We start from the raw sequence: 21,167 nt of genomic DNA, 5'->3' as shown, positions 1-21,167 counted from the left end.
AAGATGAATTTCAAGCTGATCATCCATGTGATTGCGGCTTACCATCTCGTGTGAAGATTTCAAGAACTCCTGACAACCCTGGAAGAAAATTTAGAGTTTGTCAAAACTCGATGGTAAATCAATATTGTTGAATATGTTGCAGGAGTTCTTGAAATCTTCACACGAGATGGTAAGTCGCAATCATATGGATGATCAGCTTGAAATTCATCTTGTCGTTTTGAAGAATAAGATGAGGAAGAAGAAGCCATCGTCGATCGATCTAGGGTTTAGAATTAGGGGTGGAATCGTATGACACAGTTATAGTGTAATCGAATGAAGACAATATATGCACCATGCCACGTAGGTGCAACGTATTCAAGTTATATGTCAGGTGGATGCCACATAAACAAAAACAGGTGATAGTCGGTCATATTACCTAAATGTGAACAAACAAAACAAGTTAGTTACCTTAATGTGTACAAAAAAAAAACATTACCTATATATAGACAACTGAAATAGTTAGTTACCTTAATAAGTCATTTTCTCTTAGTTATATTTCAGAGCATTCATAATTCAAGTTCAATAAAGAAGAAAAAGAGTGAAATGACATCAAATTTGATAGGGGTTTAATGCATTATGGATATTTTTTAGTGTGAGATAATTGAAATGTTAAAGGTGGCGCCATTGTATCCCCATTTAAATGTTGATTGTTGTTTAGATAGGTTTTATATTATTTTTATTAATTAGAAATATTTAATATTATGTTGATTTGATAATCCATTAAACTTCAAAGATTTCTAGAGGTTCAAAGATTTATATATTCTAGAGGTTCAATGATTAAGTTGTAGAAAAGTGAAATGTTAATATATCAACAACACATTAAACTTTAAAGAATTTAATAATTATAGATGCCATTTATTCCACAATCAGGATAATAGCTTCCTTAACCGTTAATAGAAAAATTACTATTCAAACGTGTTGTAAAATAAAAAAAAAAATTCAAAAGTTTTGAACAACATTAAATTTTTATAGGATGCATGACGTTTGATTATTTTCTACGGTCTCCATCTATCCATTGATATAATTTTCCTACATTCGGATAAAATCGAAAAGAAAGATTGGGTCCCTGCGAAAGAAAATGTTAAATATCTTTTTCTTTTTCTTTTAGAAAAATAAAAAAACGATATTAGGTTAGACTTTGGATGAGTTTTTGAACCTTTTCATTGGTCAATTTGTTGACATGGGCAATATGACTTTGTCATTATGTACTTTAACCAAGTACATAATTTTTTACCATAAAATTTGGGAAAATGACACAAATGCCCTATGAATTTTTTCGGGTTGATCTTTTTAGTCACTTAAGTTTTTTCGTGGCTTTATGAGGGAACCAAGTTGTGGCAACCTGTACATTTAGTCCCCTTTACTTGTTTTAGCCGGTTTAGGAAACAAATAGACAAAACTTAGGGTCCACCTCTCTCTCTCTCTCACTATATATATATATATATATATATATATATATATATATATATATATATAACCTGCATTCTCATCATTAACACCACCACTACATCATCACCCCTACTTTATAACTAATTAACAAAAAAATAAATCATGTTGTAGGCCATTCTAGCGGGGTGTTCAGTTGGTAGATTGACTTCGATATTGCAGTGCGATAATTTCCGATCACAATTACCGGCGACGACTAAAGTGAAATGCCTTTTCGATGCCGGATTTTTCATCAATGCGTAAGCTTCCGCTTCCATTTCCAATGTTTACTTCACGTTTCCCCTTCGTTTTTGATGTATTGATTTCACGTTTTTGATTCATCAACAGGAAGACGATTATAGGGCAAAGTCACATCGAAGGCTTCTACGCTCACGTCGTTAGAACACATGTACGTTCAAAATTGAAATCCCCTTTTTTCCACTCTCAATTTCAGGCACAAAAATAGCATCAAAATTTTTGATTATTGAATTTGATTTGTTTGTTTAGGGATCTGCTAAAGTTTTGTCTCCAGCTTGCCTTGCGAAAATGAGTCCTGGTTTGGTAAGACTTAGAAAGATGTTTTGATATAACTCCTTTGAATTTTTGCTCCGGCGGACTCCTACTGGTTCGTTTTGGCTTCTGCTCGACGGAGTGATTAGTTGGAGATGAGAGGGAGATCAGGAAAGATGTTTCCGGCAACAACAGTGGTAATGGGTGGGTGTGGGTTGCGTTGGCAGCCCAAGAGAACACGATGGTGGGTGCTGGCAGCGACTCTTGGTGGTTCCCGGTGGCAGTGGGTGGTCGAGGGTGACAATCCTTGACCACTCTTGTTCCCCCTTCGTTCCTTGGCAGTAATTTAGTGGGAGGGAGGGAAAAGTTGACTTTCATAAAGTCCAAAAGAGAGAGAGAGAGAGAGAGAGAGAGAGAGAGAGAGAGAGAGAGAGAGAGAGAGAGTAGAGAAAATTCAAAGTCAATATAAGAAAATTGGTCAACAAATGTCAATGTGTCAAAGAAGTAACCGGGTGACCCCTTCACTTTGGCCAAAAGGATGTAATCGACCCGACAAACACAACTCTGTTCCCTCATAAGGCCACAAAAATTGTTTAGGGACTAAAAAGATAAACCCTAGAAAGTTCGTAGGGCATTTGTAATATATATTGGAGATTTAATAAAAAAATTATTGTAATTAAGCTGGATTTAAACCCATGGCTTTAGCAAGAAATATGGAAACCACAAGTAATTATTTTCAAATTGATTCATATATTTATTGACAATGACAAGATACCCTTATATATTTCGTGATAAGTGGTTGTAAAATTAAAATTAAATATACTTTTTATATTTTTTTTGTTTCTATCCATCTTTATACTCTTTATACTCATTAGAAGAAAACAAATATTAAAAAAAAATGTTAAAATGACTACTGTTTGCGAAGCAATTATACTTTAACGAAATTAATTATCAACTAGGGATGAGTTATAAAACCGGAAAACCGGACCGGAACCGGAATCGGACCGGAACCGGAACCGGTATAACCGGAAAATGCTTAAACGGTCCGGATATTGGATTTCAAAATTACTCTTATCCGGGTTCCGGGTATTTCGGGTATGGGTCCAACGGGTCCGGTTAATCCGGGTTTTTGAACCGGTTTTGTTTAAAAAACCGGAACCGGGTTTAATGGACCGGGTCCGGGTTTAAAAAACCGGAACCGGGTATAATGTGGAACCGGGTTATTGTGGAACTTATTTTCCATTGAAAGTACGAACTAAACCAAAATTTATATTTGCTATGTAACAAATTGATTTATGTACATATAGTATATACAGTTTAAATTTAAGAAAAACAAAGTATTTTTAAAGGAGTTTAAAGGTCAAAATAAATAAATCAGACCACCACAATAATTATCAATAAATGCAGAATAAAACTCAAGTTTAACTAAAAAAATAAATTGGGGGCCTATACGTTTCGCATGCGAGTCTATTTTGCATGAGCACATGGTCTTACCAGTTGAGCGCAATGACATTTTCCATACGGTGGACTCATCCAAAAAAAACATGTTATATTACGAAAGCTGCCCAAAAAAAAACTGCGCCATTTTTTTTTTATTTTGTTTCTACCGTTTGCACTTTGCAGTAAAGAAAAAAAATATATAAATTGCATTCCGTATAAATTGCAGCCCCCAAAAAATATTATAAACAGTAGCTTGTTGCCAAAAAACAAAACTATTTTTTTTCTTTTCATAACATGTTATTTTTCCATTTTATATGAGAAGCTAATATGTAATTTTTTGCATTTATATTTTCGGGTTTCCGAGTCCATCCGGGTCTAATATACGAAACCGGTTCCAATTAGTAATTTTCGGTTCCAACCGGTTCCATACCCACTTTATCCGGCCCAATACCTGGAACCGAACCGGAACCGGTTCCTGTATACCGGTCCGGTTCTCGGGTCTTATAATCCGTCAATTCCGGTTTCCGGGTCCGGGTCTAATCGGGTCGGGTTTGAACCCACTTACATCCCTATTATCAACAACCACTATATTTTATCATACAAGAACAATAAAATACACATATTTAGTCCAAATTAACTACAAATATTACAATTTGACTAGAAAATATGTGAAACACATGCGAAGTGCTTATGGATTCAAAGGAATTAATAATTATATGTGTCACATATATTTACATAACTAAATGCTTCCCAATGGTTCTTGAGATGGACTGGTTCAACGAATTCACAAATTGAACATGAAAAAAACGAAATATAAAGACCATTTCTCTTCTTTTCGTGATTCGCAAAGAATTTTCTCAAAACATTGGTATATTTGATCGTTAATTCAAAGAAACTAAATACAATCATTTATGATATAAATACTTAATTTTTTTATTGTTCTAAAATTAACACTGTCATTTATCCCATTTTATCGAAAGTACATTCAAATACTAACTTTTTTTATTATTCTAAAATTAACACTATAATTTATCCCATTTTCCTTATCAAAAGTACATTCAAGCCTCACCTTTTTTGTATGGAGTAAAATACCATTTGTTTTTTCTCACATGTTTTGTTCACCTTTGAAAAGTTGATAGGGATCATCCATGTGGTTTGGAGAAATTACACTTGTGGTCATTGGTCCAGATAATTTTTTTTTACCCTTTTCCAATCTTACCAAAGAAGACTTTGCATTGTTATTGATGAGGTTCATGTGGGTGACAATTAGCTTGTTGCACCTTCACCATTTTAATGTATCAATTGCCAATGATCACTAAAAGATATGGAGAAAAAAAATGGTGGGAGAAAGACGAGTAATGGTGCATTCAAGAAAGTATTGGGAAAGTTTGCTTCTAAGGTTATAGTTTTGCAAATCCGATTGATTTGAGGCTTCATTGGGCAAAGCATGGGAGTGAGTCATCGGATGTCAGAGAGAGGAATTATGATTTCCAAAATGGATGCAACTATAACAGTCCACACATAGAACGAATAAACCATTCTTCTTCCGTTGTTTCACTTCACAACTCTATTTTTTTTTTATTATAAAGCTTCTAATAAATTTTAGTGTTTAATTTTTTTCTTAATTATAACCCGTAACGAGTAGTAGTCACATAAAATATTTGGAAGTTAAATTCATAAGTCTATATAGCCTAATGGAAATGAAGAAGAAGGTAACAAAAATGTCATGCTTTTATTCCTTTTTTTGCATGAGCGTTGATATCACCTTATTTATTTTCTACTTTGTGGGTTATGAGCGCCACCTAACATGTGGACAAAATTACAAAAATGGTCCCTGTGGTTTGCCAAAAGTCACAAAGTCAGTCCCTGCTAATTTTTTTTTGATGTAATGGTCCTTGTGGTTTGCAAAACTTGCAAAGATGACCCTTTTTACTAACGCCGTTAGGGACTGAATCTATGAGGGTATTTTCGTATTTTCAAGTATAAAGGGACTAAATTCGTGACATTTGATAAACCATAGGGACCATTTTTGTAATTTGTCTTAAAATAATATAAATGATAGAAAATGAAGGGTACTAGATTCGAACTTTGGACCTCCTACCTTTCTCCCTTAATCAACCAAAGCCTTAACCAATTAGGCTAGAGCCACACTTCATTTATATTTTCGAAAACTAACTAATATTATCTATAAATTGTAAATAAATTAATAATAAAATATTAAAAAAAACATATTTTTACAAAAAAAATATTAATAAAAAAATATATTTTTAGCGTATTGTAAAAAAAAATACGAACAATTATTTGTTTTTTTACGTATTTGTTTTACGTATTTAAAAAATAAGTTTCTGTATACTTTTAAATACATAAAAAAAACGTAATAACATATTATACAAAAACGTAATCCTAAAAAACATAAAAAAAAAATTTGTATATATTTATTTTATGTGAAGTATGTTTTTTATATTTTTTTTATGTATTTATTTTATGTAAATATGTTTTTTTATGTAATTAAAAAAATACGTTTTTATATAATATGTTATTACGTTGTACTGAAATACAAAATCGGTCAAATAAGTTTTTGTATTCCAGTACAACGTAATAACATATTATATAAAAACGTATTTTTTTAATTACATAAAAAACATATTTACGTAAAATAAATACATAAAATAAATACATAAAAAAATATAAAAAACATACTTCACATAAAATAAATATATACAAAAAACTTTTTTTATGTTTTTTAGGATTACGTTTTTGTATAATATGTTATTACGTTTTTTTTATGTATTTAAAAGTATACGGAAACTTATTTTTTTAAATACGTAAAAAAACAAATAATTGTTTGTATTTTTTTTTCAATACGCTAAAAATATATTTTGTTTTATTAATTTTTTTTTGTAAAAATATGTTTTTTTAATATTTTATTATTAATTTATTTACGATTTGTAGATAATATTAGTTAGTTTTCGAAAATATAAATCAAGTGTGGCTCTAGCCTAGTTGGTTAAGGCTTTGGTTGATTAAGGGAGAAAGGTAGGAGGTCCAAATTTCGAATCTAGTACCCTTCATTTTCTATCATTTATATTATTTTAAGACAAATTACAAAAATGGTCCCTATGGTTTATCAAATGTCACGAATTCAGTCCCTTTATACTTGAAAAGACGAAAATACCCTTACAGATTAAGTCCATAACGGCTGAATACTAACGGCGTTAGTAAAAAGGGCCATCTTTGCAAGTTTTGCAAACCACAAGGACCATTTACATCAAAAAAATTAGCAGGGACTGACTTTGTGACTTTTGGCAAACCACAGGGACCATTTTTGTAATTTTGTCAGAAATGTGACTTTATTAACCCACAAACACTCAATCCTCTTTATCTCTTTTACACAAACACATTGAAAACCTGCAAGTGAAGGAAACATCATTGGAATATGTTTTTCACAATAGTGTAGAACTAATATGGAATTTGTTATGTTAAGAAGAAGATGAAACCACATTGGATTGATTTCAACATATGCCTTTGTGTCTTTGTTTGTATGTGTTTATTTATTTATTTATTTTTTTTGTTCATGTGAGAAGAAAAAAGATCAAGCTAAGACAGAGTAGGGTGGTGGTTAGGGGAGGTAGACCCTTAATTATGTTTTATATTATTGGGTAAATTACACGGATGGTCCCTGTGGTTTAGGGTAATTTGTATGTTTGGTCCCTAATAATTTTTTTAGACAAAATTGCAAAAATGGTCTCTGTGGTATTCAATTTTTGGGGGTTTTAGTCCAAACCACGACTTTTTTGGATTGATGGTCATTTTAAGGTAGTTTGCTTGTGATTTTGGTCCTTCAGTAAACTGAAAAGACTAAATTTCTCTTATTATATTTATTTTTCATTTTTTTCCTATAAGTATATATATATATATATATATATATATATATATATATATATATATATATATATATATATATATATATAAATAAAAATAAGGGCCCACATTCTCTCTCTCTCTCTCTCTCTCTCTCTCTCTCTCCAAAACCACTTGATTGTAGCCCCAAAACATTAATTATGTTCTTTAAACCAAGAATGATGAACACTCAAATCGAATCGATCAGATAAATCCATACTTTTTAACTCGGTACTTGACTCAATCCTTCCTTCAAACTATTTGATCTCAAATACATGTGTTTTGACTCGTTCATTTGGCTACGATAAGACGCGGGAGGAAGCAAGTCGACATCATAAATTAAGGAACTGTAAACCCCATTTTTAGGATTTCAACGTTGATTCGAGCAACCACTAATTAATTGTCGGAGGATGAGGATCAGTATCACTTGGGATGTTTAGTCGCTGAGTCATTAACCCAAACCCCTTGTTCTTCCTCCTTGCAACTCAAACCCACGAACAACCACCATTTTCGTTTCCATTCTCCTTCTTTTTTCCCGAATCCATAGAAGAATGGAGATATGGAAAAATTAAGCAGATATGAGCATAACCCTTGATTTCTCGTCCGATCTAGCCCTTTGTTGGCTGAATCAATTTGATTCAACTTATAAAAATCGCTGATTACTGAAATGGAGGAGACATAAACAACACATCAGCAACGGGGCGCATATGTTCGTCAAAATTCTCTTTACCCACACTTGCAACTCAGATCAAGAGGGAGAGATACAAATACACTCTTAAACAACATGCCAACAACCATTATTCTTCAAATCTTTCCTGCAACTATCGATTTTATCTTAACAGGGACATACAAAAATGAGCTTACCCTTGTTATGGAATCCTTTCTTTTACCCTTGCTATGTGAATCGGATGTGAGTGAGAACACACATAGACTCATGAATAAAAAGGTTGTTAATATTTTTTTATGATTCAGATCAAAGGTTGGGGCAACCATTGCAGGGTGAATCTCTCGATTTTGCTGGGGGTTTCGGGTGGTGGCTCGATTAACACAAAGGAAAAATGCACATAGTCTTAGATTACAAATGAGATTAATAACACAGATGAAAAATGCACATAGTCTTAGATTACAAAAGGGAAGAGACTGTAATTTTTTTTTGTTGCAATTTGCACAAAATAAACCCAAAAATCTGTGAGAGAGAGAGAGAGCCCAAATTAATTATTTATTTTCTTTTTGATTTAAATTAAATAAAAAAAACATAAAAAAAATATATCAGAAGGGCATTACAGTTATTTCAATTTTACGAGAGACCAAATCTACATATAAACATGGCCAAAAGGACCACAAAACCAAAAAAGTCGGGGTTTGGACTAAAACCCAAAAAAATGCATACCACAGGGACCATTTTTGTAATTTTGTCTTTTTTTTAACTTGGACCGTCTCTATCTTATATTTTTGTTGCATGTTTGGTCCCTGTCCATTCTAAAAAGACTTATTTACCCTTATTGATTTCTTTTAGATTTTTTAAATGATCAGTTAATTAAGAAAAATAATAATTAAATGCGAAAATGATATTAATTAAATATTAAAATATGATGGGTCCTACAACCCCATTACCACTCCACCCAGCCCACCCCTCTCCTTCTTCTTCTACATAAACCACCAACAACTTCGTCTTCTTCGGCGAACCACCCATAACCTCGTCTTCTCCGGCGAACCACCAACAATACTAAGCGAAAATCAAAATAATGTATTCTCCAGCAAACCTCCACCAAACCCAATCGCATTCCATGAATTAAAAAAAAACAAAAATCAACCGGGAAGAGATCTCAAACAGGTCGTTAGTGGTTATGAGTCACGTTATCAGAAGTCAAATAAGTGGTTCCTTATGAAATCTATGGAGATTCTGGTCTTCTCCGGCTACAAATCAGATTCCAATAAACACCAAAATTGGAACTTGAACCTTAAATTGATCCTGGAAGCAAACCTGAAACCAAAAGAACATGCAAACTGAAATCAAAATCGATGGCAATTTGAAGCTTGAAATAGAACTGAAACTGAAATCAAACTCAAAACTCAAAATCAAATATGAATTCAAACCTAAAACCGAATGTAACGCCCGTAGGTCCGGGCTAGTCAATCTAGAGATAATAGGGGTCGAAAACGACTTTTCGACTAAAGATTATTTAGGATAAATAATCTTAACCAAGTTGTAGAATATGTCTCAAGGGTTCCGTACATATAAAGAACGCTGAAATCCGAGTTATAACGAAGAAGTTATGGCACGTCGAAGTTTCGCGACGGAACCGGCACGACACCGAGAAGCGTAAATAGTGAATTTACGACAGAGTGACTTTTAGTCTTAGCGATCTAAACGAAAGTCGTAGAAAACGTTAAACCGAGGGCGTCCATAAAAAGAACGCCCAAATCTGACTTCGTATGAGGAAGTTATGATTTTTCGAAGTTTCGGCTTAGCAGTGTACAGCCCGAAGTTCGAATATTAGATCGAGCGGTTTTTAGCCGACACAACCTAAACGAGGATCGAAGATCTCGTCAATAGTAGCGTATCGATAAAAAGACAGACGAAAACGGACGTCGAATGAAGAAGTTATGAATTTTTAACGGACCAATCCTGTCCCGGCCTGTTAAAAATATAAATTTAAAATAAAGTCAAAATTAGCCAACGAAGTCTAAACGAAAGTTGTAGAGTACGTTCCCGCCTACGCGTGGATATAAAGAACGTCGAAAACGGAGCTCGTATGCGAAAGTTATGATTTTTAGAAGTTGGGAAAGAAAAATACGAAACTGCGAGGGGGGTGATGATGTGGCTCAATCAGGGCCGTCGCTTGCTGATCACGGTCTGGTCTTTGGATTCGGACACGTCGCCTCGCCATTACGCCCCGCGTTCGAGGTTGGGTAGGCCCCGCGTACTCCGGCTCTTATCCGTTCCGAGTACGAGACAGCTGGAGGCTCGCTGGCAGCCTCATCCGAAGTTACGCCCAGCGTAATCCGAGGCCTCACAGGCTATAAAAGGGGGGCGAAATGTTCCGGATTTCTCACTCATTTCTTCATTCCTTTCTCTCTCTACTTTCTCTCACTACCCCTATAACCCCCTCCCTAAACCCTAGGAAAAACCCTTAGCACCTAAAGGAAGCCCCGAGGCTCCCGGAGTCCCGAGAAAAAGGGTCTTTCGGTTCGGAAACGCTGCTCCGAGCAAAGCCCGGTTTTCTTTAAAATTCGCTGTAAGTGAGCAACGCCTACGCAATTTTTAATATAACTTTTAAATAATTATAGTAATGTTATTGGGTCCTTAAAATAATTATTTGGGCTATTATTATGAGTTATATTGAGTGTTATTTAACACTTTAATAATAATAATAATAGCTAGACTATTAATTAGTCGCGGTTAACGTTAAAACTAAACCCTAGTGGTATTTATACTGGGTTTTGGTCGAGGAAAATTGTTTTGAGATAACGAAGTGCTGTTCAAGTGCCAAGTCACCACCTAATAAGGTGAGTGCATAGTTACTTTCATCTTACACATAGATATGAAGTATTTTATTTAAATTCCGTGCTATGTGTGCATATTGTCTGAATACTTGTTGTCTATGCTGTGTGAAAGATTTTTATACATGTTTTAAATGATTTAAACTGTATATGTATTTTATATCTACAAATATGTTGGGTATAACATGGATAGATGAATGATGAGGGACGAAAGCTGATATAGAGGAACATTGGTAGTGTGGATATAGTGCCCTATAGGTGGACATTAGCAGCAATGGACCTAGTACCCTATAGATGAGCATTGGCAGATGCGCCATAACCTGTAGATGTTGTTGGATCTACGAGGTACTCTAAACATCCTAGCAGCTGCGCTCTAAGGATAGTATCGGCAGCTGCGCCTAATAGAGGACATTATAACCGTGATAGTAGCGTTTAAAGGACAATACCGGCAGAAGCGCCCCATAAAGAATGTCACAATTCTGGCAGATGCGCCTAAGTGATAATATTAGCAGTTGTGCTTGACAGATGTGTCATTAGCAACGATGGATTTCGTGCCTATTCCTTAGGATAATCCTTAGGAATGAATGAACGAGGAATAGCTTATTCTTAGGGTAGATCCTTAAGAGTAAAGAAGATAATGGGGATGAGTAATTGGGTTGATTGTTTGATGTTTAAACATAATAATTATATTATTGTGGGTTGAAAACCCTATGTACTCACCAGGTTTCCCAAACTGACCCACTCAAGCTTATTTGTATCACAGGTGTCGATATGAAGCTACTTTACACTGAGAGATTTAAAAGAGATGTAGATCACTAGTGTAAATGAATGTAAGTTCTGTTTATGCTTATGTTTCTGTATTGACAATGACATCCCAAGGTTTTTAAAATGAATAAAAATACATTTCTTCGGAAATGCTTTGATAACGTATTTATCATGTTCTTCTCGGAACAAATTCCGCAACATTTTTATTAAAAGAGGTACTCTGATTTTTATAAAGCATAAACAAAAATCGGTCTTTTCTGGCCGTGAAAATGGGGATGTCACACCGAAATCAAACATGAAATGAAAATGAAAATTGAATATGAAACTTAATTCAATACTGAAACTCAATCAAACCTTAAACAGAAAATTGAACCTGAAATCATATCGAACCGGTGTTGTAGGGTTGGTTTGGGCACCGACAAGGGTAAAGGGCGAAGATGAACCACAGTCCTGTTGCAACCTAGATCTATTATATTTGTCGTGTCTAATTCGATAACAAGTTTCCCAGTCTGAGATGGGGAAAGAGGCTAATGGCTCAAGTTTTTATCGTATCGTCTGGTTCGAGTGTCTGCTTTATTTCCTCCTTCTTTGGTGAACTTCGTCAGTATGCTCTGAGATTTTTGTTGTTCAGTCGGTGTGCTTTGAAGGAAGAACGTGATGGAAATACAACCATCATCGAAAGCTGGTGGTAGGGGGAAATAGTTGCTGATGGTCGACAATGGTTAGAAGGGGTTAGAGGCGATGAATGAAGAAGACGGGAGGTGGGAGAAAACGTGAACGAGAGAATTTGGAAGTGGGATTAGATTAGGTTTAGGATTCTTTTTAACCTTTTTTATATTTAATTTATATATCAATAAAAAATAAATAAATCATTAATATAGAATTATATAAGATGTGGGCAGAGTAGTCTTTTTACATCTAATAAAGACCAAGCGTGCAACAAAAATATAAAGTAGAGACGGTCTGAGTTAAAAAAATAAAGTTGTTAATGACTAAGCACGCAAATTACCCTAAACCACACGGACCATCTGTGTAATTTACCCTATATTATTAAAAATTATTAATGGGTAAAAGAAAAAGTGGGAAATTACAAAGGATAGAATAGTCTTTTACAATTACCAAGACCGTCCATGTAATTTTCAAAAACCACAAGGAAGCAATTTGGCAAATTTTTTTTAAAAAAAATGAACTAAACCATAAGGACTATTTTTGTAATTTACTATTTTTATGTAAACTTTTTCCAAGTTTTATCCTTGTAAAAAAAAGATAGGTGCAATGGACGAAACCATAAGGACTATCTTTGTAATTTACTATTTTTTATGTAAACTTTTTCCAAGTTTTATCCTTGTAAAAAAAAAAGAGAGAGAGAAAGAGAGATAGGTGCAATGGACTAAATCATAAGGACTATTTTTGTAATTTACTATTTTTTTATGTAAATTTTGCCAAGTTTTATCCTTGGAGAGAGAGAGAGAGAGAGAGAGAGAGAGAGAGAGAGAGAGAGAGAGAGAGAGAGAGAGAGAGAGAGAGAGAGAGAGAGAGAGGTGCAATGGACTAAACCATAAGGACTATTTTTATAATTTACTACATTTTATGTAAACTTTTTCCAAGTTTATCCATGTAAAAAAAAAAAGAAAAAAAAAAGATAGGTTACCATAAGGACTATTTTTGTAATTTACTATTTTTTACGTAAAGTTTTATCCTTGTAAAAAAAAGGTGCAATCGACTAAACCATAAGGACTATTTTTGTAATTTGCTATTTTTTATGTAAATTTTTTCCAAGTTTTATCCGTGTCAAAAAAAAAAAGAAAAGAAAAGAAAAAAAAAGATAGGTGCTTATGCATAATCAGTCGCATCATCATGTCGACATGACCTAAACACAATCAATCGTCAAAATCGTCTTCTCACGACTGATCGGTTGTTGTAAGCTTGAAGCAAGAAATTCTTCGCCCCAAAATACTTCCGTTTGGTACTCGCCTGAATAGCTCATGGCTTCTCTAGACACCGATGTCACCATGGTTCCGGCTGGCGAGGGTTCAGGCGGAGCCGGACCTTCTTCTTCCACCGCCTCCACTTCTTCGTCAACCAAGAAAGCTAAGCGATTTGAGATCAAAAAGTGGAACGCTGTTTCTCTATGGGCTTGGGGTATGCTAATACATCCCCCGTTCTTTGTTTTCATCATCTTTTATTTCCTAATTTGTTGTTTGATGCAGATATCGTCGTGGATAATTGCGCGATATGTAGGAATCATATCATGGATCTCTGTAAGTTCTGTTTCCCCCTATTAATTTCATTAATTCAATTATATCTTCGGTAATTAAAATTCGCGTTTAAACCTAGGGAAAAAGATGCTAATGGTAGCGAACATTGTTTAGGGTTCAGTTAAGTTCATCTGATTCAGGGCATTTTAGTTCTTATGGGTGAAATTAGTGAGACCCGTTCATGTAACCTTCTCACTAGTTTATCATATTCATCATGAAAATCACAACTTTATAAATCTATTCAAAACTCCGTCCATATACTTCAATCATCAGTTACGCAATTTTATACATTTATCTTACCAAACTCTCACTGGTGTGTTGATTTACAGGCATTGAATGTCAAGCTAACCAAGCCAGTGCTACCAGTGAGGAATGCACAGTTGCTTGGGGTATGTAATGTAACTCTCTTTCAAATTCCAATTCCATTCTTTTGATAACATAAGAAAGTATATGTTATTCATAGACTGTAAAATTTAAGTTAGCAAGTTTCGATTGATCAATTGTATTAGAAAAAAACAAAGAATTCCAAGAATTCGATGCCTCAAACTCTCTCTGTCTACGTATTTATCCTGCTAAGTGCTACCTACGAATTAACAAAGAGAAAGACATAAATACCCCTACCACAACCTTTTATTATATTGACTACTAAATACTAGTATTTGACTTGGCTTCTCCTCCTCCTAACATAGGTGAACCTAGACTACCATTTATTTGGTTTCTGTAATTGTAATGTTCGATATGTTTCAATAAAATTTGGAAAAAAAACATTTTAAAAAGTGGGCTCATGTTTGAAAATTGTTATCAATGGGTACAAACCCTACCTCTTCATAATGTCGGCTTTTAATTTTAATCGCTTATGTATTGCTTCCTTCTTTTATTTTGCTAATCATGTTTATTATCTTATCTTGTGTTTTATTAAATCAAATCAAAACCTTTTGTTTCCACATCTTTAGGTGTCTGCAATCATGCCTTCCACTTTCACTGTATTAGCAGATGGCTCAAAACTCGTCAAGTCTGCCCATTAGGTACCCCATCTCCCATAATTACTTCCTCTCCAATCTTCATTCATGACATTATTTTTTATATTTTCATTTTTTTTTTGTTTATGCAGATAACAGTGAATGGGAATTCCAGAAGTATGGTCACTAGAAGCTTTCTACTTCATTTTCATTCAATCATTTAACAAACAACTTTATTATTACTGAAATACTTTATATTCACATATCATGTAATATTAGGAATCTTCTTGTTATTGAGACTTATTTTAAATAACTTCTACCACATGCTTGCTCAAATTGCATAGCTGGAATTAGATCCAGCTTCTTTTTTTTATTTTAAATTATCTATAATTTTAAATCACTAAATTCTGTATGTTGCTGTTCCCGAGATCTACACCACACAACCCCACACAAAATTATACTGTTGTTAGATGCTCTTTGTTCTTTGTTTTTGTTTTTTCCGATGATTACAATTAGTAAATTAAATTGTAAATTTGAAATATTAACACCAATGTATGTAAAGTACAACAGAAAGTAGAATAACGTCTTAATTGATGTGTACGTTTTTCATTAATTGCGTACGGAAAACTTTTATAAATCTTTAACTCTATAACCAACATCGCATGTGCACTTTATGATTTTGATGTTTTTACATCCTAAAAAGGTAGAATTTAAGATATATATATCCAACTCACCATGTGTTTGGTTCTCTTTATGTTATATTCCGTCTAATTATAATATGTTACAAGTTACAACCAAATCTTAGTAATTGCAAAAACGATTTTGTAGGTTATACTACTAATATTTTAGTGGAAATTGCTTCACAAATCATGTACTTGTTTGCTTGCTGAAATCATGCATTGTCATTTGTCAATCATACATTTGGAATTTGGATATATATGTACCAAAGTTACTAGTGCTTTTTTGGTGCACCATTGTTTGTATTTCTCCTATTATTTTTAGAAGGTTAATGGTGGGGTATTGAAATTTGAAGCTGTATAACACTTACTATTAAATCATATATATCCCCTACCACCTAAATAATGCGTGTCTAGTTTCTTTTTAAAGGGAATTTGTTTGAGTGTGTAAATTATTTATATGCATGATCAAAATATTATGGATGCAATTAATGGATATGATAATCGGTGGAAAAAAAAGGTGACATGGGTACACTATGGAATCAATTTTAGGTGATTGACCATTATTAAAAGGAAGTTTAAAGTGTCGAACTCGAGTGAAAGAAGGGGAGTCCTCGATTATGTAAACACTTGAGATCTTGATACAAATTATGGGCAAAAGTAGGTCACCATAAAGGCCTTTTGCCTCTTAAAGAATAAACTTTTTCTATGTTGACTTATAAAGTCTTCATTTTAGTTGTTTTTGTTGTGGACTTGTGTATTAGAAAACATTTTTGAGGGAATAACTGTGGAAGGCCTTTAACATGGAGTCTATATGTTGCTCTTGATTGCGTTTCTTTTAAATATGTCGGGGTTTCGAAGATAATTTTGAATCAGATCTTGTATTATTATTAAGGGAAATCTCCAGAAAAGTCCCAATATTTACGGAAAAGTTACACTTTAGTCCTAAGATTTTTTTTTTGAACAAAAAAATCCTGAAAACCGGCAAAATTTTGCAGTTTGACCTTTTTTGACCGGTTGAAACCGGTACCAAATTAATTTGAGACTATTTCGTAAACTAACCCAAAATATTGGGACTTTTCTGTAACCCAAAAATACTATGACTTTTCTGTAACCCAAAAATACTATGACTTTTCTGTAAACAAAAATATTATGACTTTTCTGTAAACAAAACCCTTATTATTATTATTATTATTATTATTATTATTATTATTATTATTATTAAAAATATAAATAAGAATACTATTTGTTGAACTTGTATTATTAATATTGTTAATCAAACATATAAATGCATTTAAATGAAAAAATAATGACATTGTTTAAGGGTGGAGGTGGAGGAGATGGTGATGCTTTTAGCATTGAAATCATGAATTTTTGCTTTGTATATGGTCATTTCACATTTGTTATTATTGTTTTCAATTCAGAATATTAATACTTAACAATTTAAAAGAAATTGCATATTTGTAAAATTGTTTGTAAATAGTTTAAGGTATAAGGATTTCTCAGTTTGTATATAAAATTGTTTAAGGTAGAATGATTACTTTCCAAATCCAACAGATCCACTACAAACATTTACATAGATAGGTAGCCCATATCAAAATTCAAAAGTATTAATGACAATATCTTGTTTAATAAAATGTAATAGGAATAATTCAAAAGTATTAATCCAAAAAACATGTCCTATACTTTTTATTAAACAAGATATTGTAATTAATACTTTTGAATTTTGATATGGGCTACCTATCTATGTAGATGTTTGTAGTGGATCTGTTGGATTTGGAAAGTAATCATTCTACCTTAAACAATTTTATATACAAACTGAGAACTCCTTCTACCTTAAACTATTTACAAACAATTTTACAAAAATGCTATTTCTTTTAAATTGTTAAGTATTAATATTCTGAATTGAAAACAATAATAACAAATGTGAAATGGCCATATAAAAAGTAAAAATATACAAGCATAAATTCATATGATTTCAATGCTAAAAGCATCACCATCTCTTCCACCTCCACCTTTAAACAATGTCATTAATTTTTCATTTAAATGCATTTATATGTTTTATTAACAATATTAATAATACAAGTTCAAAAAATAGTATTCTTAATAATAATAATAATAATAATAATAATAATAATAATAATAATAATAATAATAAGGGTTTTGTTTGCAGAAAAGTCCTAATATTTTTGCTTACAGAAAAGTCTTAATATTTTTGGGTTACAGAAAAGTCCCAATATTTTGGGTTGGTTTACGAAATAGTCCCAAATTAATTAGGTACTGGTTTCAACCGGTCAAAAATGGTCAAACTGTAAATTTTTGCCGGTTTTCAGGATTTTTTCGTTCAAAAAAAAAAAATCTTGGAACTAAAGTGTAACTTTTCAGTAAATATTGGGACTTTTATGGAGATTTCCCTTATTATTAATATTGAAATTGAGTTTGTTTATGGTCTAATTAGTTATAATGGGTGTTTTTTAACAAGAAAAAGAATAGGGTTAAGACGAAAAGCAAAAACAAAATGGAAGGTTCTATTTAACATAATTATAATAGTTTTGTCTAGAATAACAAAATGACCATAAACAACTCTATCGACATAAAAAGTGGATATAGATAGAAGGTGTATTGGTCTATTGGAAATTCCATTTTGTAGCAAAATATCTTAAGTTTTAATGACTATTACAAAATTCATTTTCTTTGTGATTTTTTTGGACGGTTGAATTTTATAAAACATCAAACTAGCAAGAAGCTAGAAACAAATAGCAAAAACAAAGAGTTATGGATCACTAGGGTAACCACAATGTCCAAGTTATGCTATATTCGCTATATCCATTAGAAAATCACTCATATGAATTCATAACAATAATTTTAAAAACAAAACTTTTCCTAATGGTAGCTATTTGAAAAATGATACTACACTTGTACTTCCAAAGCATCCAGATTGTGGCCACCACAATGACTAATAGAGCTCGCCTCTTTGCCAAATTCAAGGTAGAATCTGTCTAAGACAACAACTCCGCGATATTTTGAAAAAGACGAAAAGGAAAATCGAACCACTTAACAACTTTCCGCCAAATTTGGTTGACACCTCGCAATGAACAAACAACTGACTACAATATCTTCACCTTTAAAGAACAAGAAGGGCATGGGCATTGCGCTGAAAGAACATCAACATTTTGATCCATCAAGTTAACTCTAGTATGGAGTGTATCAAGCACAACGTGCCAAATAAGAACATTTAACTTGACAGGGACTATCTTACACCATCTTGTAGCACTAACTCTATCTTGAAGCAAGATACCATTAATATGTTGTCTAGTAGTGTTAATAACAAAAGCCCCATCTGATCCTATCTCCCACTCTCACCTATCTGCATAATTTCAAAAATGCACTTGAGAAAGAATGTCCCTCAAGGTCAAAAATTGGGAAGTCGTAATCCCACTATCTCTAATAGGTCTATTCCAACTCCAACTCCACAACCCATCACACCATCTACCACAAATGAAACGCACTTTATTAGTTTCCATCACATAAAGCCTAGGAAATCTATGCATAAGAGTATCATCACCTAACCAAGTATCTTCCAAAAAATAAGTGGTATCTACATTCCCAATTCTCTTTCGTAAAAAACAAATGAGGAATTATTTTTTTGCGTGCATTTTGTCAAAAAGCTTCACCATAGAATCCAAACACAACCTCCCTTCAAATTGTACATGTGAGGGTCGAGACCTCCATGCACTTCATAAATGCTTCTTACTACACTCACAAGGAATTACAGTCATTATGGAACCTCCAACTCCATTTAAGCAGTAAGGCTACATTAAAATCCCTTAAACTACCAATTCCCAATCCATCCTTGTCTCTGGAGTTTAAAATATTATCCCACTTTACCCAAGGAATATTTTTATCTAAATCATTACTTCCCCAAAAGAACTTGGCTCTTAAAGACTCCAAGTAATTTACCACGGCCTCTAGCATCTTGAACATGGACATATAGTAAATACCCATACTACCAAGAACCAACATGATCAAAGTCAATCCCCCCTATATAAAGTAATTTTACTTTCTAATTCACCAATCACTTCTTAAACATCTGGAGGATTGTATTCTAGTTTTCATCATGAACCATATTCGAGACCACATGTAAACCAAGATAAGTAAAAGGTATAGTAGCAACAGAACATCCCGTAACAATAACCATGTCTTACATATGTTGCAAATCAATTCCCAATCCATACAAATCGGGTTTCTAAAGGTTAACTTTTAATCTTTCAACCAAATAAAAAAAATTCATAATTGTGATCATATTTTCAATATTTCGGTCCTCCTTCTCTCCCAATAACAAGTCATCATCTGTATAAAATAGATGAGACAAAGTACATCCCTCCTCACCCACGACCACACCTCGAAATAAACCCTGACTCACAACATGATCAATCGCTACATTTAAAGCCTTCATGACCACAATAAACAAAAAGGGATATAAAGGGACACCTTGATGAAGACCTCGCTGCAAAGGGGACTCCTGAGTAGGATTTCTTATCACGAAAATGGAAGCACATGACGAAACCAAACAGGCTCTAATCCACCCTATCTATTTCTGATCAAAACTCATATATCCCATAATTTGAAAAAGATACTTCCAACTCACTAAATCGTAGGCCTTATCCAGTCCACTTTAAAAACATTTCATTTTTTGTCATCATCTGCTCCAATCAATGCATTCATTAACCATCAAAGGGCCATCTAAAATTTGTCTCCCTGTGATGAAAGCAAACTGAACCGGGCTAACTATATTGTCAATCACGAGATCCAACCTATTAGCTAAAAGTTTCACAATAATTTTATATTGAACCCCAATTAGACTAATATGCCTATACTCTTTGATAAACTTGGGGCTGCTAACCTTTAAGATTAAAGTAATAAAAGAAGAATTGTAGCCATTAGGAATCAATCCTGAATCAAAACATTCATAAACAAAATTAAAAATATATTATCTTATAATCTCCTAAAACTTCCTAATAGATCGGAAAGAAAAACCAACCGGTCCTGAGGCATGATCACTACTATAAGAACAAACAGAAACACTTACTTCATCATGAGAAAACCGAGAGCCCAAACCGTTCTTTGGGTTGTGGCAAGCTATTCTAGTCGGAGCTAGGCTGATAAATATTAGCTACATAAAACACTTAGCATTTATCTCTAAAAAAACTCAAAAACCTTATCTTTCACTTGATGTGCAGATATCAATCCAAGCCAACATCAAATGAAAGATAATGAACTTACTAGAATTCACCTCAATTTTATGACACTCCTTTAATCTCTCTTTAACATTCTCCATCTTATTTCAAAGACAATGAACTTATTAGAATTCACCTCTGAATCATCATTTATCCAAGCATTCAAAATCGTGGCTTTAAACCCCCAAGCAAGAACCACGAGTGAAACAATTTAAAAGTGGTAGGGCTATAATCATTGTACTTATTTTTTAGCATAATAAGGTTGTGATCAGACCAAATTCGGGAAGAACACCCCCCTCCCCATTGTTAGGAAACAAGTTCATAACACCACTAGAAACAAGAAATCGATCAAGTTTTGCCATATTTAAGAATTGTTTGTCGACCGTCGTGAACCTTCTACCACCCAATTCCAAAAGATATGTTTCAGTAATAAAGTTATTAAAGCCGCCTACT

At 33.2% G+C, this 21,167-nt stretch overlaps 1 protein-coding gene and 1 long non-coding RNA gene across 2 annotated transcripts; both read left to right on the top strand.

Moving 5' to 3' along the window:
* The first annotated feature begins 1,599 nt into the window (after positions 1-1,599).
* LOC145113460 (uncharacterized) lies at positions 1,600-2,072 on the top strand. Its single transcript, XR_013710781.1, has 3 exons — positions 1,600-1,724; positions 1,813-1,873; positions 1,972-2,072. It is a non-coding gene; the product is annotated as an uncharacterized LOC145113460 (long non-coding RNA).
* An 11,373-nt stretch (positions 2,073-13,445) lies between these two features.
* Positions 13,446-15,122, top strand: LOC145111233 (RING-box protein 1a-like). The gene is made up of 5 exons (XM_079047530.1): positions 13,446-13,725; positions 13,794-13,844; positions 14,171-14,230; positions 14,795-14,866; positions 14,953-15,122. The coding sequence occupies exons 1-5, from the start codon at positions 13,569-13,571 to the stop codon at positions 14,988-14,990; spliced, it is 378 nt and encodes a 125-aa protein (XP_078903656.1). The 5' UTR covers positions 13,446-13,568; the 3' UTR covers positions 14,991-15,122.
* The last annotated feature ends 6,045 nt before the right edge of the window (positions 15,123-21,167 follow it).

Source organism: Lactuca virosa, chromosome 5 (assembly GCF_052849685.1).
Source record: "Lactuca virosa cultivar CGN04683 chromosome 5, Lactuca_virosa_CGN04683_v6, whole genome shotgun sequence".
Lineage (NCBI taxonomy): Eukaryota > Viridiplantae > Streptophyta > Magnoliopsida > Asterales > Asteraceae > Lactuca > Lactuca virosa.
Note: the sequence above shows the minus strand (reverse complement) of the source record. Positions and strands in the feature narration are given on the sequence as shown.

What these genes read in the sequence shown, in the direction of transcription:
- LOC145111233 (XM_079047530.1), top strand. Translation starts at nt 13,569, where the DNA reads ATGGCTTCTCTAGACACCGATGTCACCATGGTTCCGGCTGGCGAGGGT. An exon ending in GAATCATATCATGGATCTCT is followed by an intron (nt 13,845 to 14,170) that starts GTAAGTTCTGTT and finishes GTTGATTTACAG; the next exon opens with GCATTGAATGTCAAGCTAAC. An exon ending in TCGTCAAGTCTGCCCATTAG is followed by an intron (nt 14,867 to 14,952) that starts GTACCCCATCTC and finishes TTGTTTATGCAG; the next exon opens with ATAACAGTGAATGGGAATTC.